The sequence below is a fragment of the Mytilus edulis genome, chromosome 2 (genome assembly GCF_963676685.1).
Source record: "Mytilus edulis chromosome 2, xbMytEdul2.2, whole genome shotgun sequence".
Classification (NCBI taxonomy): Eukaryota; Metazoa; Mollusca; class Bivalvia; order Mytilida; family Mytilidae; genus Mytilus; species Mytilus edulis.
Genome location: NC_092345.1, coordinates 14,582,759 through 14,595,558, shown reverse-complemented (window position 1 = coordinate 14,595,558; position 12,800 = coordinate 14,582,759). Strand labels below are relative to the sequence as shown.

The 12,800-nt window shown below is 32.6% G+C and overlaps 1 protein-coding gene across 1 annotated transcript; it reads left to right on the top strand.

The window, feature by feature from the left end:
- Positions 1 to 931: 931 nt before the first annotated feature.
- Positions 932 to 7,741, top strand: LOC139510493 (uncharacterized). Its single transcript, XM_071297068.1, has 3 exons — positions 932 to 1,276; positions 5,845 to 5,994; positions 7,327 to 7,741. Exons 1-3 carry the CDS (start codon positions 1,060 to 1,062, stop codon positions 7,617 to 7,619), a joined length of 660 nt encoding a protein of 219 aa, XP_071153169.1. The 5' UTR covers positions 932 to 1,059; the 3' UTR covers positions 7,620 to 7,741.
- Positions 7,742 to 12,800: the final 5,059 nt, after the last annotated feature.

Genomic DNA, 12,800 nt, shown 5'->3' with positions numbered 1-12,800 from the left:
AGAAATCACAGATGTTTTTATTTAGATTAGATAAAGTATAAAAAACAAACAATCAAAAGTCAAGAAAATTTAGTGAATGTAAATTATTTCTGAATAATTGTTAAACACATTAAGAGCAAACTGATGTACAGAAGTTATTCAAAAAACATTTTTTTTTAAATAAACTTTAATTTCCTTGCGTTATTTTTAGAAACCCAAAAAGAAATATATGTCTGACCAAATGAAAAAAACCAAAACAAACAAATCAAGTTTCCAATAATACAAACACAAATCAAATCAAATTATTAGTAAATATTTCAAAATTCGACCCAATCTGCATGTATCTGTATATTAACAAGAATAATATCACATTAAAGTGTAGTTTTATAACATACTTATAATTTGCTATACAAAATAGTATGTATCTAAGTTGTCTTTAAAAATCATCGTGTGACCGAAACGGCATTTAAATTGAGACAAAAAGTTAGGAATTCCATATTTGAAGGTTCGTAAATAGAACAGATTAACAAAGTGAGGTCAATTAAAGTATTTTAATAATTTAATAATGGTTTTTACATTGTTTAGTTTGTAAATTAATTAATACGTTCGTCGCAAAATACAAAAAGGAAATAATACAAGGTTAAAACGAGGGATTTAATCAAAGATAAGTTGAACAATTATGTGACATTTTGATCTATGTGAATATTTCTTTAAATATATCAGTTATGAAGATAGAATTTAAATAAATACGATTTTCAAAAATTTAAGTGTAAGACAAATATGTTTTTGTTTCTTCTTTTTAATTTGATAACTGACTTTATTGTTTTGAACATTCTGAATAAAATACAGGTCTTGTAACCATGCTTTGTTAACAAAAATATGACAACACACGACTCCTTTTTTATGGTTTAAATACCCATCGGGATCCTCTGTTTTTCTTGTAATTATACAAACCTTTATAAATGTGGGCTATGGACTAATTACTAGAACTGAAACCAGAAAGGAGTGTTTTCAGAAAACGTAAGCAAAGCGTCGACGCACTATCTGTATTCTGATCAAATTATTGCTGGTATATTAGAAATGGAGCGAAGGAAACATAAAGGGCTTGCTGTTGTTGGATTTTTGTTCTCTTTAACTGCATTTGTTGCCCATGGATTAGCATCTTATTTACCATACTGGTATAGCAAGTCTGGTGATGATTATAGTTTTTATCTCGGATTATGGCAAGCATGTTCCAAAATATCAGGAAAAGTAAAGTGTTCAGACATAACTTCTCCTTGGGAAGATGATAAGAAATGTAAGTAGTTATCAGTTCATTCATTCATATATACAGGGCAGGTCATTAAAGATGGCATGTTTTAAAATACATATTGGTTCATTGATAGTGTCATTGCGGTGAAAATAGCTACATGTATTCTAAAAGCAGTTGTTAGTATGATACGGAATATGTTCTCATCTATACTTTTAAACGAGTACATCTCATTTTGTGTTTCGCTTCTCTTCCTTCCACGATAAATTAATCATCATGCCCTGTGTTCTATAGGTAACATGTATAGTCGCATGTGTCATCCATTCTTATGATTATTCAAATTGAGTTATTTTGGGAGAAAAACGACAGAAAAGGAGTCCAGATATTGATTCCGTCATCAGACTTACTTTTAGTCATTGATAAGACTTCCGGTTTGAAACATACACAAATACAACCAATCGTAGGATAGATAGCAAAAATTGAAAATAAATAAGCCAATCAGAGCGTTCTCAATATTATGGTGCTTAGATTACAAGAGCCACAACTATTATACCTCATTAGAGAGGACAATTATTTTTCGCGTTTATCTACAGGTAAACTACGATTATAATACTTTAATATATAGAGACTCATTGTATTCTGTCTACGGTTTTCTTTGAAATTTATAAATCAAAATTAGTAAAACATGTGGAAACAAGAATGTGTCCATAGTACACGGATGCTACATCGGCACTATGTTTACTAAGTTTCGATTTGATTGGACTTCAACTTCATTAAAAACTACCTCCACCAAAAATTTAAACTGTAGCGGGACAGACGGACGGACGAACACAAACGAACGAACGAACGCATGGATGCACAGACTAATAATGCAAATAAATTGGACTTTAAATTTATTTTTGAAAGTGAAAGTAGTGATTTCGCAAAAAAGTAGGGTAGAGATTAGAGGGAGGCAGGACCTTTTTCGGGACATCAGGATCAGGTGTTTATAAGCTCAGGATTTGGGGATTGATCCTTACGGTATCCGGGAATATATTTTTCGATTTCGGGATTTCGAGATATGAATTTCTTTAAATTCTACATCTCGGGATTTCATGTCTTTAATCCCGGGTGTTCGGGGTCAGGACCCCTCCGACTACCCCTCGAATTAACCTAAGTCGATCTTAGTCATTTATACAAGATTCATATCCTACCATTGGTGTGATAATAAGACTCTCAAAAAAAAAAGCACTGATGGATTGTCCTAGAAGCATATTTTATTAGTCTAATAATGGTCTATATATAAGCATGTACATTTATTTCATGTTTAAAGCGGTGCAAATGTTTTATTTGATTTGACTTTTACCAAAAGATGCATTGTAGCAAAGGAAAAGAATACATGTGGTCGGAGGCCAGATACACGAAAATAATTGAATTTAATAGAAAGGAAACAAATATCGGACTTTGGAAAAAGGGAGGGGGCTTTTGATACCTTTTATGAAATTCTCCATACATAATATCTTTTACAAAAAAAATCATCTTACAACAGTAATAACAAGCTATGCCAGCGATTTCGCAGGTGTGTTCTAGTATCTTTTATGATAGTAATAGTATGATACTCAACCAATATCGGGAGGGATTGTTCATATGATGAAGACATCATCTTTCACCATCGGTTTATTTGAGGTCTGTAGTCCTTGGTTCGTTTATGTATCATTGTCATTTTATCTATTTCCTTCTGTTACATATTCTGATAATAGTTGTTAAAACTCATTTTAGTCACTGTTGGAGAGTTATCACATTGGCAATCATAACCCGTGTTCTCATTTTTATATTTAACATTTCAATCAGATCTAAAAAAAAATCTACGATATTCATCTATTCTATTCATTCATTCACTATTTAATGTTCATAGTTTTGAAATAGGCATCGGAAACAAATATACGCACTTGTTTTTAATAATAAAAAAGCATTACAAAAGAAATCGGTTAGTGAAAAAAAAGATCAGAAACCAGACTTTTATCAATAAGTCAATGCAAAGAACATGTTAAAAAAACTTTTAATGGATATACATGTATTTGTTTTCCTTATCTGTGTTATTAGAAATATGTGTTTTGTTCACATATCGTTGTCAATAAAATGGAAATGTATGCGACTGTCATACAAGTATGAGGTTAAGCTAGCTTTAAAATCAGGTTTAATCCGCCATTTTTTACAAAAGTAATTGCCTGTACCAAGTCAGGATTATGACAGTTGTTATCCATTAGTTGATGTGTTTGAGCTTTTGATTTTGCCATTTCCGTTTTGAATTTTCCTTAGAATATTATATACTATATTTTTTAAAATTTAAGAAAAGTTAATCTTTGATGTATATTGATAAAAAAAAATGAAAAAAAATGAAAAAAATCATGTTTACATGTATATAAAATCTAAAGATCATTCCTGTCACTAATTTTAGGCCTTAGCATGTTATACGATCTCCCAAACGTACCCGTATTTCACATCCATGGCAAGCATTCGGGTACACCAGTCTGCTCTTGTCTAATGAATTTCTATCAACATACAAACATGATAATTATTTTGGTGAAAATAACAATTGAAAAGTTGAATCAGTTCATGTATTTTTATAAAGAAGGTTATCAATTTGTTACAAGATTTGTACACTGTTTTTGTACAATTTTAAGGAATATAAAATATAATCTACATTTTTCCTTCGGAACGGTGAGATTTAGCCATCACTTGGCGTCCGTCGTCGTCGTCGTGCGTCTGGTGTAAACTATTTCAAACATCTTCTCCTCTGAAACTACTGAACAAATTCCAACAAAACTTTATCTGAATGATCCTTAAGGTATCTAAAATAACGTTTGTGATTTATTCTCTGTTTTGTCAAAAACATGGCCGCCATGGCTAAAAATAGAGAATAGGGGTAAAATGCAGATTTGGGCTTATATCTTAAAAACCAAAGCATTTAGAGCAAATCTGAAAACGGGTTAAAGTGTTCATAAGGTAAAGTTCTGTCAGCCCTGAAATTTTCAGATGAATCTAATAACCCATTGTTGGGTTGCTGCCACTAAATTGGTAATCTTAAGGAAATTTTGCAGTTTTTGGTTATTATCTTTAATAGTATTAATGATTATGTTCAGCAAAGTAAGATCTACAAATAAGTTCATATGACCAAAATTGTCAGTTGATCCCTTAAAGAGTTATTGCCCTTTAAGGACAATTTTACACAATGTGTTTATTATCTTTTCCAACTTTAAAAAATCTTCTGAACTGAACCACTGAACAATTTCCAACCCAACCAAACCTAAGCCTAATGATCCTTAGGGTGTCTAGAATATGTTTTATGTCTTATTTTTTGTTTCGTCAAAAAACATGGCTACCATGGCTAAAAATAAAACATAGGGGTAAAATGCAGTTTTTGGCCTATATTTCAAAAACAGAAGCAGTTAGAGCAATATCTTGCGACGAGATAAAGTGTTCATAAGGTAAAGTGCTATCAGCCCTGAAATTTTCAGATGAATCTAATAACCCATTGTTGGGTTGCTGCCACTAAATTGGTAATTTTAAGGAAATTTTTCAGTGTTTGGTTATTATCTTGAATAGTATTAATGATAAAGATAAGCTGTTAACAGCAAATATATTCAGTAAAGTAAGATCTACAAATAAATGATCAAGATTGTCAATGGATCCCTTAAAGAGTTATTGTCCTTTAAAGGACAATTTTACACAATGTGTTTAAAAAAACAAACTTATATGAAATTGGGCACTTAAACTCTTAAACGAAAGATAAATGCCAAAAAATCAAGATGACCGATTCAGGTTTTCGTGAGAGCCTCTTGTTGTTTATGCGGTCTATTCGATCTATTCACATAATGTTCATATCGGGATACGTTTAGTTTGAAATTTATCAGTAACCTAATTCCAAAAAAGGTTTATATTTGCTGCTGCCTATCGGTTTTTTCTTTGGAATTTTTCCCCTGAACTTCTCTGATCAAATTGCATACTTATACGAATAAGTTGCATTTTCCAAAGAGATAAAATAAACTAGCAGGAAAATAAATTGATGCTTGTACTCCAGGAATTTATATGCATAGCAACATGTAAAACCTATTTTACGCAAAGCTCATATAGCCTGCTGTACTCGCCGTTTTTCTATTTTAGGTGAAAAATTATATCATTATATGAAAACTTTATTTTTATTTCAATTTATGTTTATTTTATTACGTTTTCTAGTAATTTTGACAGAAAACAAATATTGAAATATAGATACAGCCGGGAGCTTTTGAAGTTAGTAAGTTCTTGCATAAGGGAGCTTCAGATCAAATATAAATAGAACATTACACATCTGTACAATGTCATGTTATATGTCACAAATCGGGACCTTAAGTTGAAAAGTGTTATTCAGAATTAAAAGTTGCGTTCCATTATTAAATTAGCCATTTTGTTTTATTTTTATTTATTTTTCTTTAATAAAATGCATTTTAACGTACTTTATTTTGCCTTTTAAACATATTTTTATTCGAGCGTCACTGATAGGTCTTTTGTAGACGAAACGTACGTCTGGCGTAAGTGTAAAATTTTAATCCTGGTATTTATGATGAGTTTATATAATAGTTACTCTTTTTTAATTGTAGGGTATGAGAGAACATGCCAAGGTCTAGCGATGGGCGCTTCACTCTTAACATTTATCGGCGTAATAATACTTATAGTAAAGCTGTGTAAAGGAAAACAACCTGGCTGTACAAGTGCCTATCCTGTCTCTCGAGTTTTATTTTTTATTGGAGGTAATATTTTCCGATAGTTTTATTGTCATATATTTATTAACATCTATTTGATCAGCAATCAAAGACGGGCTTCAAAGTTATTGTGAAACTGTCTATTCTAGAGATGGCGTGAATCAGATGTGGATACTTAAAAAATTCCAAAGATCTTTTAGAGTACATACAATCTAACTCTCTTGAAAGAGTTGGTATTGCTTTGTTTCAGGAAAAGGAATGGTCAACGTAGATACAAGTATCTTGTCTTAGGGAGGGATAAATCCTACTTTTAAAGGATCACTCTGATTCAAACAAAAAATTCTCTGAAACTGACATTATCAAGATGCTTGATTTTTTGATTGACAACATATTTATTACGTTCGGAGGACGTGTTTTTCAACAGACTGTCGGCATTCCAAAGGGAACAAAGTGTGCCCCTCTACTTGCCGACTTGTTTCTTTATTGTTATGAGGAACTTCTTAGGAAGAAAGATAAGAAGTTAGCTATATCCTTTAACTCTACCTGCCGCTATAAAGATGATGTTCTTTCACTAAATAATTCAATATTTGGTGACTATGTTGAATTCATCTAGCCCATCGAACTAAAGATAAAGGATACTACGGATACAGTTAAGTCAGTCTCATGTCTTGACTTACATCTAGAAATTGACAATGAGGGTCAGTTGAAAACAAACTTTACGACAAAAGAGATAATTTTAGCTTTCTAATTGTGAACTTTTCATTTCTATGTCGCAACATTCCAGCAACACCTGCATACGGTGTATACATCCCCCAATTGATACGATATTCCCGTGCTTGCATTTCCTACCACGATTTTCTTGATAGAGGGCTGCTGATCACAAGGAAGCTATTGATATCCGTTTTTAATGTGTTTTTTTTTTTTTTACCATTCGATCAAAAACTTTCCGTTTTGAATGTTCCTAGGAGTAAGGTATTCTCGCAATTTAACATGTTACAGGTCTGAGAAGCAGTCTTCCCGGTTGGTTGTTTTCGTAAATTTTTATCCTTTTAAAAGAATTATACGCATTGTGATCCCGTCTGATTTGAAATATGAATGAGAGTATGCGATATCCTTTTGCTGTGAGGGATGCATGAATATTGAGTTCATTTCGCTTTTAACTCTATAGAATGGTATTGGATAAATGATAGTCTGTAGTATGTTTAAGTCATATAAAACAAGCAATTACTTTAAGGGCGCGCTTATGACTTTTTGAAAGTAAAATAAATTGAAGATTACCTTAATTTATGTAGGTTTTTAAGTAACTTATAAAGATGCATATATATTGAAACGACCTTTTTCTTGAACAGTTACGTGTAATTTAACCTTCTTTTTTTTTAGGCCTAATGATATTTGGTGTAACCGGAGTGTGGTCGGCATATCAGGAAAAAGTTATCAAAGAAAACAAGTCGTTTGCTTACTGGATCGAATGGGGTGCGGGTGTTCTTTTTATTGTTTCTGCGATACTACTTGCAATACGGAAGTATGCTCCTTCAGATCCTTATAGGAATCCAGCACCGGTTAATCCAACAACTCAAATACATCTAAATATGGCACCAGCAGCTCAACCATATATGCCGCCACCAGTTCAAGCATATCCTTATATGGCGAATCAGGGTTTTGCGAGATATTAAGTTGCTTTAAATTAATGTAAACACTTTTTCCGTTCTATATTCCCATATTTTAAAACTTTTAACTCTGTTTTTTTTATTTGTACAAAATAATGCGTTATTAAAGAATATCTATATAAACTGTACATGTTTTTATAGTTAACTTTTCTGGTTAAGTTTGTACTTAGGAATATAGGGAGATAATGGAATATTAGTCAACAGACTCACAACCATCCACAACATAATAGATGTAATCAGATACATAGTGGTTACTCTACCCTTTCGAATTATATTTGTGTTTACGTTCCTTGTATGTAACTAATGCGAAATAGAACAAAAAGCAAAATGGACGAAAGAGGAACTGTTTTATCCATTTTATCCTTTACAAAATCTGTAATAAAATTGAGAATGGAAATGGGGAATGTGTCAAAGAGACAACAACCCGACCAAATAAAAAACAACAGCAGAGGGTCACCAACAGGTCTTCAATGTAGCGAGAAATTCCCGCACCCAGAGGCGTCCCTCAGCTGGCCCCTAAACAAATATATAATGAACGCCATACTAATTTCCAAATTGTACACAAGAAACTAAAATTAAAATAATACAAGACTAACAAAGGCCAGAGGCTCCTGACTTGGGACAGGCGCAAAAATGCGGCGGGGTTAAACATGTTTGTGAGATCTCAACCCTCCCCCTATACCTCTAACCAATGTAGAAAAGTAAACGCATAACAATACGCACATTAAAATTCAGTTCAAGAGAAGTTCGAGTCTGATGTCAGAAGATGTAACCAAAGAAAATAAACAAAATGACAATAATACATAAATAACAACAGACTACTAGCAGTTAACTGACATGCCAGCTCCAGACTTCAATTAAACTGACTGAAAGATTATGATTTCATCATATGAACATCAGGCACAATCCTTCCCGTTAGTAATAGAATACATTGTTGTAGATGAAGTTAATTTGGAAACAGCAAATACCTATATAATCACCTAGACAAGATCTGCAAATAAGTCAACATGACTTTCGATCGTTATCGGATATGATTTAAAAGTCATTGCCCTTCTTTGACGATTGCTTTGTCGATTTTATTTCCCTTCCTCTAGCTTCAATTGACAGGATACAATAAATTCACAAAACAGTTACTAAATTTTGTCATCGATAAAAAGCCGTTATTTGTAAATATAAATCAATGTGCAGACATCTTATACGTTCAGGTATTTCGCATCCAATCTTTTATGGTAAATTTCTATAAAAATCAAAAAAATCTGAACATTCACCTCAAAAGTAATGCTAGCCAAACCTTTCCACATACTTATTAAGAATGGATTTAGTTATGATACTGTTGTCAGGGCATTAAAGATGGCATTTAATTTTTGAATTAATATTGATTCACTTAGTAGTATTTGAATGAAATACTATTTAAACAAAAACATAAACTGTCAGTAACTGCTAGTATTAATTCCTGTCTTTATCTATGTTCATCGTCTTCATTTTCTTAGTTTCTTCTGTTACCTATTATAATTCGAACTCGGACTTCTATTAAACTAATTTTTACTGTGCATATTTCTATGTATTGGTTTATCCAATATTAGCTATAGGTATAGGGGGGTTGAGATATCACAAAACTTGTTAAAACTCTGCTGCTCTTTTTTGGCGGTTGTCCAAAGTCACAAATCCTTGGGCCTTCATTAGTCTTGTATGGGTTTTTTTTTCAATTTTGGCTCATCTATATTTTTCGGCGTTTAGTTTTTTTGACAGGTTGTGGTCACTTTGACACATCTCGCGTTTCTTTTCTCAATTTTACTTATTTGGATGTTGAGGCAAACGCCACAATAATAATCTATAAAAGACTCATCAGGGACGCTCGAATAAAAAGAAGTTCTAAGGACCAAACAATCTGTACAAAGATGAAGAGCATTTAGGACCCAAAATTCCTAAAAGCTTTGCCAAATACTGTTTATATAATATTCCGGGGGGAAAAGGGCCTTACTATTTCGAAATAAATCAAAGTTGTGTAAACAGCTAATGATTCATAATTATGATCATATCTGTGATACTATCATACAAGTTGTGATCACTATGCTGGTGATACTCTCGAAGGGTAAATCTCCACTAGAAGTGGCATCGACTTAGAGATTGTAAACGGGCTACGATCATAGTTCAGTGCCAAAATGTAGGTTTCAAATGTAAATGCATTTAATAGGCAACAAAGCAGAAAAAAAATAGAGACACATAGTGGTTACGCTGTCCCTTCGAATTATAGTTTTGATAACGTTCCTTGTATGCTACTAATGTGTACCTGTTCCCTTAATGGGGCTTATATAACTTTCAGTTAGATATAATCTTCGATATACTATACCCATTTTCAATCCCTCCAGTCCATTTAATTAGGGGGAATTGGTTTAAAATAGATACAAATTCAATCTGTTGTTTATTGTTTCGTATACACATACTAAATTACAATATCAAAAACATTGAATATCATGATTTTGGAAAAATCCAACACACATACTTTCGATTCACTCTTTTTAGGCAGTCTTTAATAGCCAACAAGAAACCACTTCACAGTCAAAACGTTGACTGTTCAGACTCCATTTAAAACAAGAGGTGATAGATGTGCCTAATGTCTTTATGTGCATCCAAATTAACAGTGAGCACTTGTTCAAAAGTGACTTCAATTATTACCAGACGACTCACATAGATATAAGAAGATGTGGTATGAGTGCCAATGAGACAACTCTCAATCAAAGTCACAATTCATAAAAGTAAACCATGCAAAATGTATTACAGTTAAGCCATTCCGTATATTTTCGGTACTTAGTTTGTACCTATAAGTCATGTGACAGCGGGGTTTTAATGTATTAAATGTATAAATCTAACCTTTTTTGTATCCTTTTACTGAGGGAGTTGCAACTTTTCAGAAATAAAATTACATAATTCTATAAACTAGAGATTTACTGTAAGGTTAATCAATTTTTAGCCAAATAACTACTTATTCTGCTAATGGACTGATAATAATCAACCGTGTATATGTTCCGGACCAATTGAGTATTTGGACCATACGTATATAGTCATGGTCATATGAGTATATACCCATAAGTTCATGACCAAATACTCATATGGTCTGGAACATATACAGTACATGAAAACGTAGCTTGTTCTCGTAACTGTTAATGTACGCCAAACCTGACTGCTGGGTGACGAACGGACCATAAAAGTACTACCATTATCATAGTAACCAATTATTTGTGTTTAATTTCGTCGAAATATATGATAGTGGGAGATATTATGGAAATAATTGTGCAAATCGTGATACAAGCATGAAATTTGGTATAAAGGTTGACTAAACGATAATTAAAAAAAATTAGCTGCTGGTCATAAAAAATAAATCTGGACATTCCCACTGAGTTTGTTCAGACAATACCAAAAGTGGGTGATCTGCAACTATAATTGTATTTGGCCGGGATTTTGAAAGCTAACCACGTTTTTCATCTCATCCGTCAAATGCTTGATCAATTTAACTGAATGGGCGTGTTTTCAAACAGTGGCATCATATATTAAGTTACACTTACATGAATAGAAGATCATTTTTTTTAGAGGAATTAAATGACGACCAAGATATGTTTACGAAATTCAAGTCCTCGTCTTTTAGATGAACTACGATTTACATCATTGTGTCCTGGTAAATCACTCTGTATGTCTATAAATAGTTTGAGCATGCGCAAAATTGATAAACGCATTTGTTTCATAACCTTAAAAATGTTATCAAACCAATTCATAATACTAGTATCATTAAAAATCCAAAAGCACCAAGTAAATAGTAAATAGTTCAAATGTTGATGTGTGAATTTGTTACATTTTCGCGAATGCGCAAACCCTGAAGAGTAAAATATTTATTTTTATTAGATATGTCACATGCAAGGAATGTAGCCACCAACCCTGATATAATTTTGACTAAAAAAGGTCAAATAAAACTTTTTCCAGAAAAATAAGTATTTTCGAACTGGCAAAAAACAGTCATTTTTTAAAAAGGCCGTGGCCATCTCAAAAAAATGAATTTTTTTCATGGCCAGGCAGTTTTTTTCTTAAAAAGTATATAATAATGATGCTTCGTGCTAATTTTTATGCTTGTATCATCATTTGAACATCTCGATTGTGCTTGCTAATATATTCCACTATGAGTAGACTATTCTAAACTTTGGATTCTTGTTTCTCCAATAAGAAGTCTGTGCCTAGAGAAATCCGATTTTGATTTAGTGGCTAACAGTAGCCATGCTAGGTACACAATGTATCACATTTTCACCGACCGGGAAAATCCTTGTGGAGGTCACGGGATTTCTTTATTTGGCTAAATGGTGCGTCATAAAGCCTAGATTGTTTTGGTTTAAGATCATTTGGCCATAACATTAAAAATTAATGCCATGGTCGTGTTTTGAACTTACCTTTGTTGGTTATCCAAGGACCATTCTCCTCTAAAGAGATAAAAAAATGTTCCGGCGCAAAATGTTTAATATAGTAAGAATCATATATATTATGGATAATAATAAATTGATTTTGACTTTGATCTAGATAGTTGCAAAAGACTACACAAATCTAAGGACGATAACCATATCTACCGAATAATCATTTCTGATAAGCATTATAAAGAATCGGACTGCATACAAATTGTTCTTACATTAGACGATGACAGATGGCTTTTGTTTAGCATCTGGTGGAAATTATAGATATCACTTTTGCGGACAAGAACAATCATGTTCATGCAATTTGAATATTTACCCGGCTTTGTACTAGACCGATAAGCAGAATCTTATAGTCATATGTGCTAGTTAACAGGTAACAGTCCACAGGGAGACACGTAACATAGTCCGGGCCGACCAGTCGTTGCTCTCTCTCTCTCCTTGATGCAGTGCATAGCGCTGAAGCAGCAAATGACAATTTCAAAGTCCTTCAAATTGGTTTGATCCGCACTCGAGTCAAACACGCTTACGCTTGACGACCGGTGCGGTGTGTTCTTACTAAATCCAAGCTGTAATAAAGTTTTTCGAGAATTTGAAATATATCACTGGCTTTTAACTTTAGGATTTTGAACGTTCCTGATAAAGGTAAATTGAGAAAAACGTTTTGGTTGCACTTTATAATTTTTTAATTTCATATTTGAGAGTTGACTTCAAAGTCTATGGTTTAATTTCATAAGTT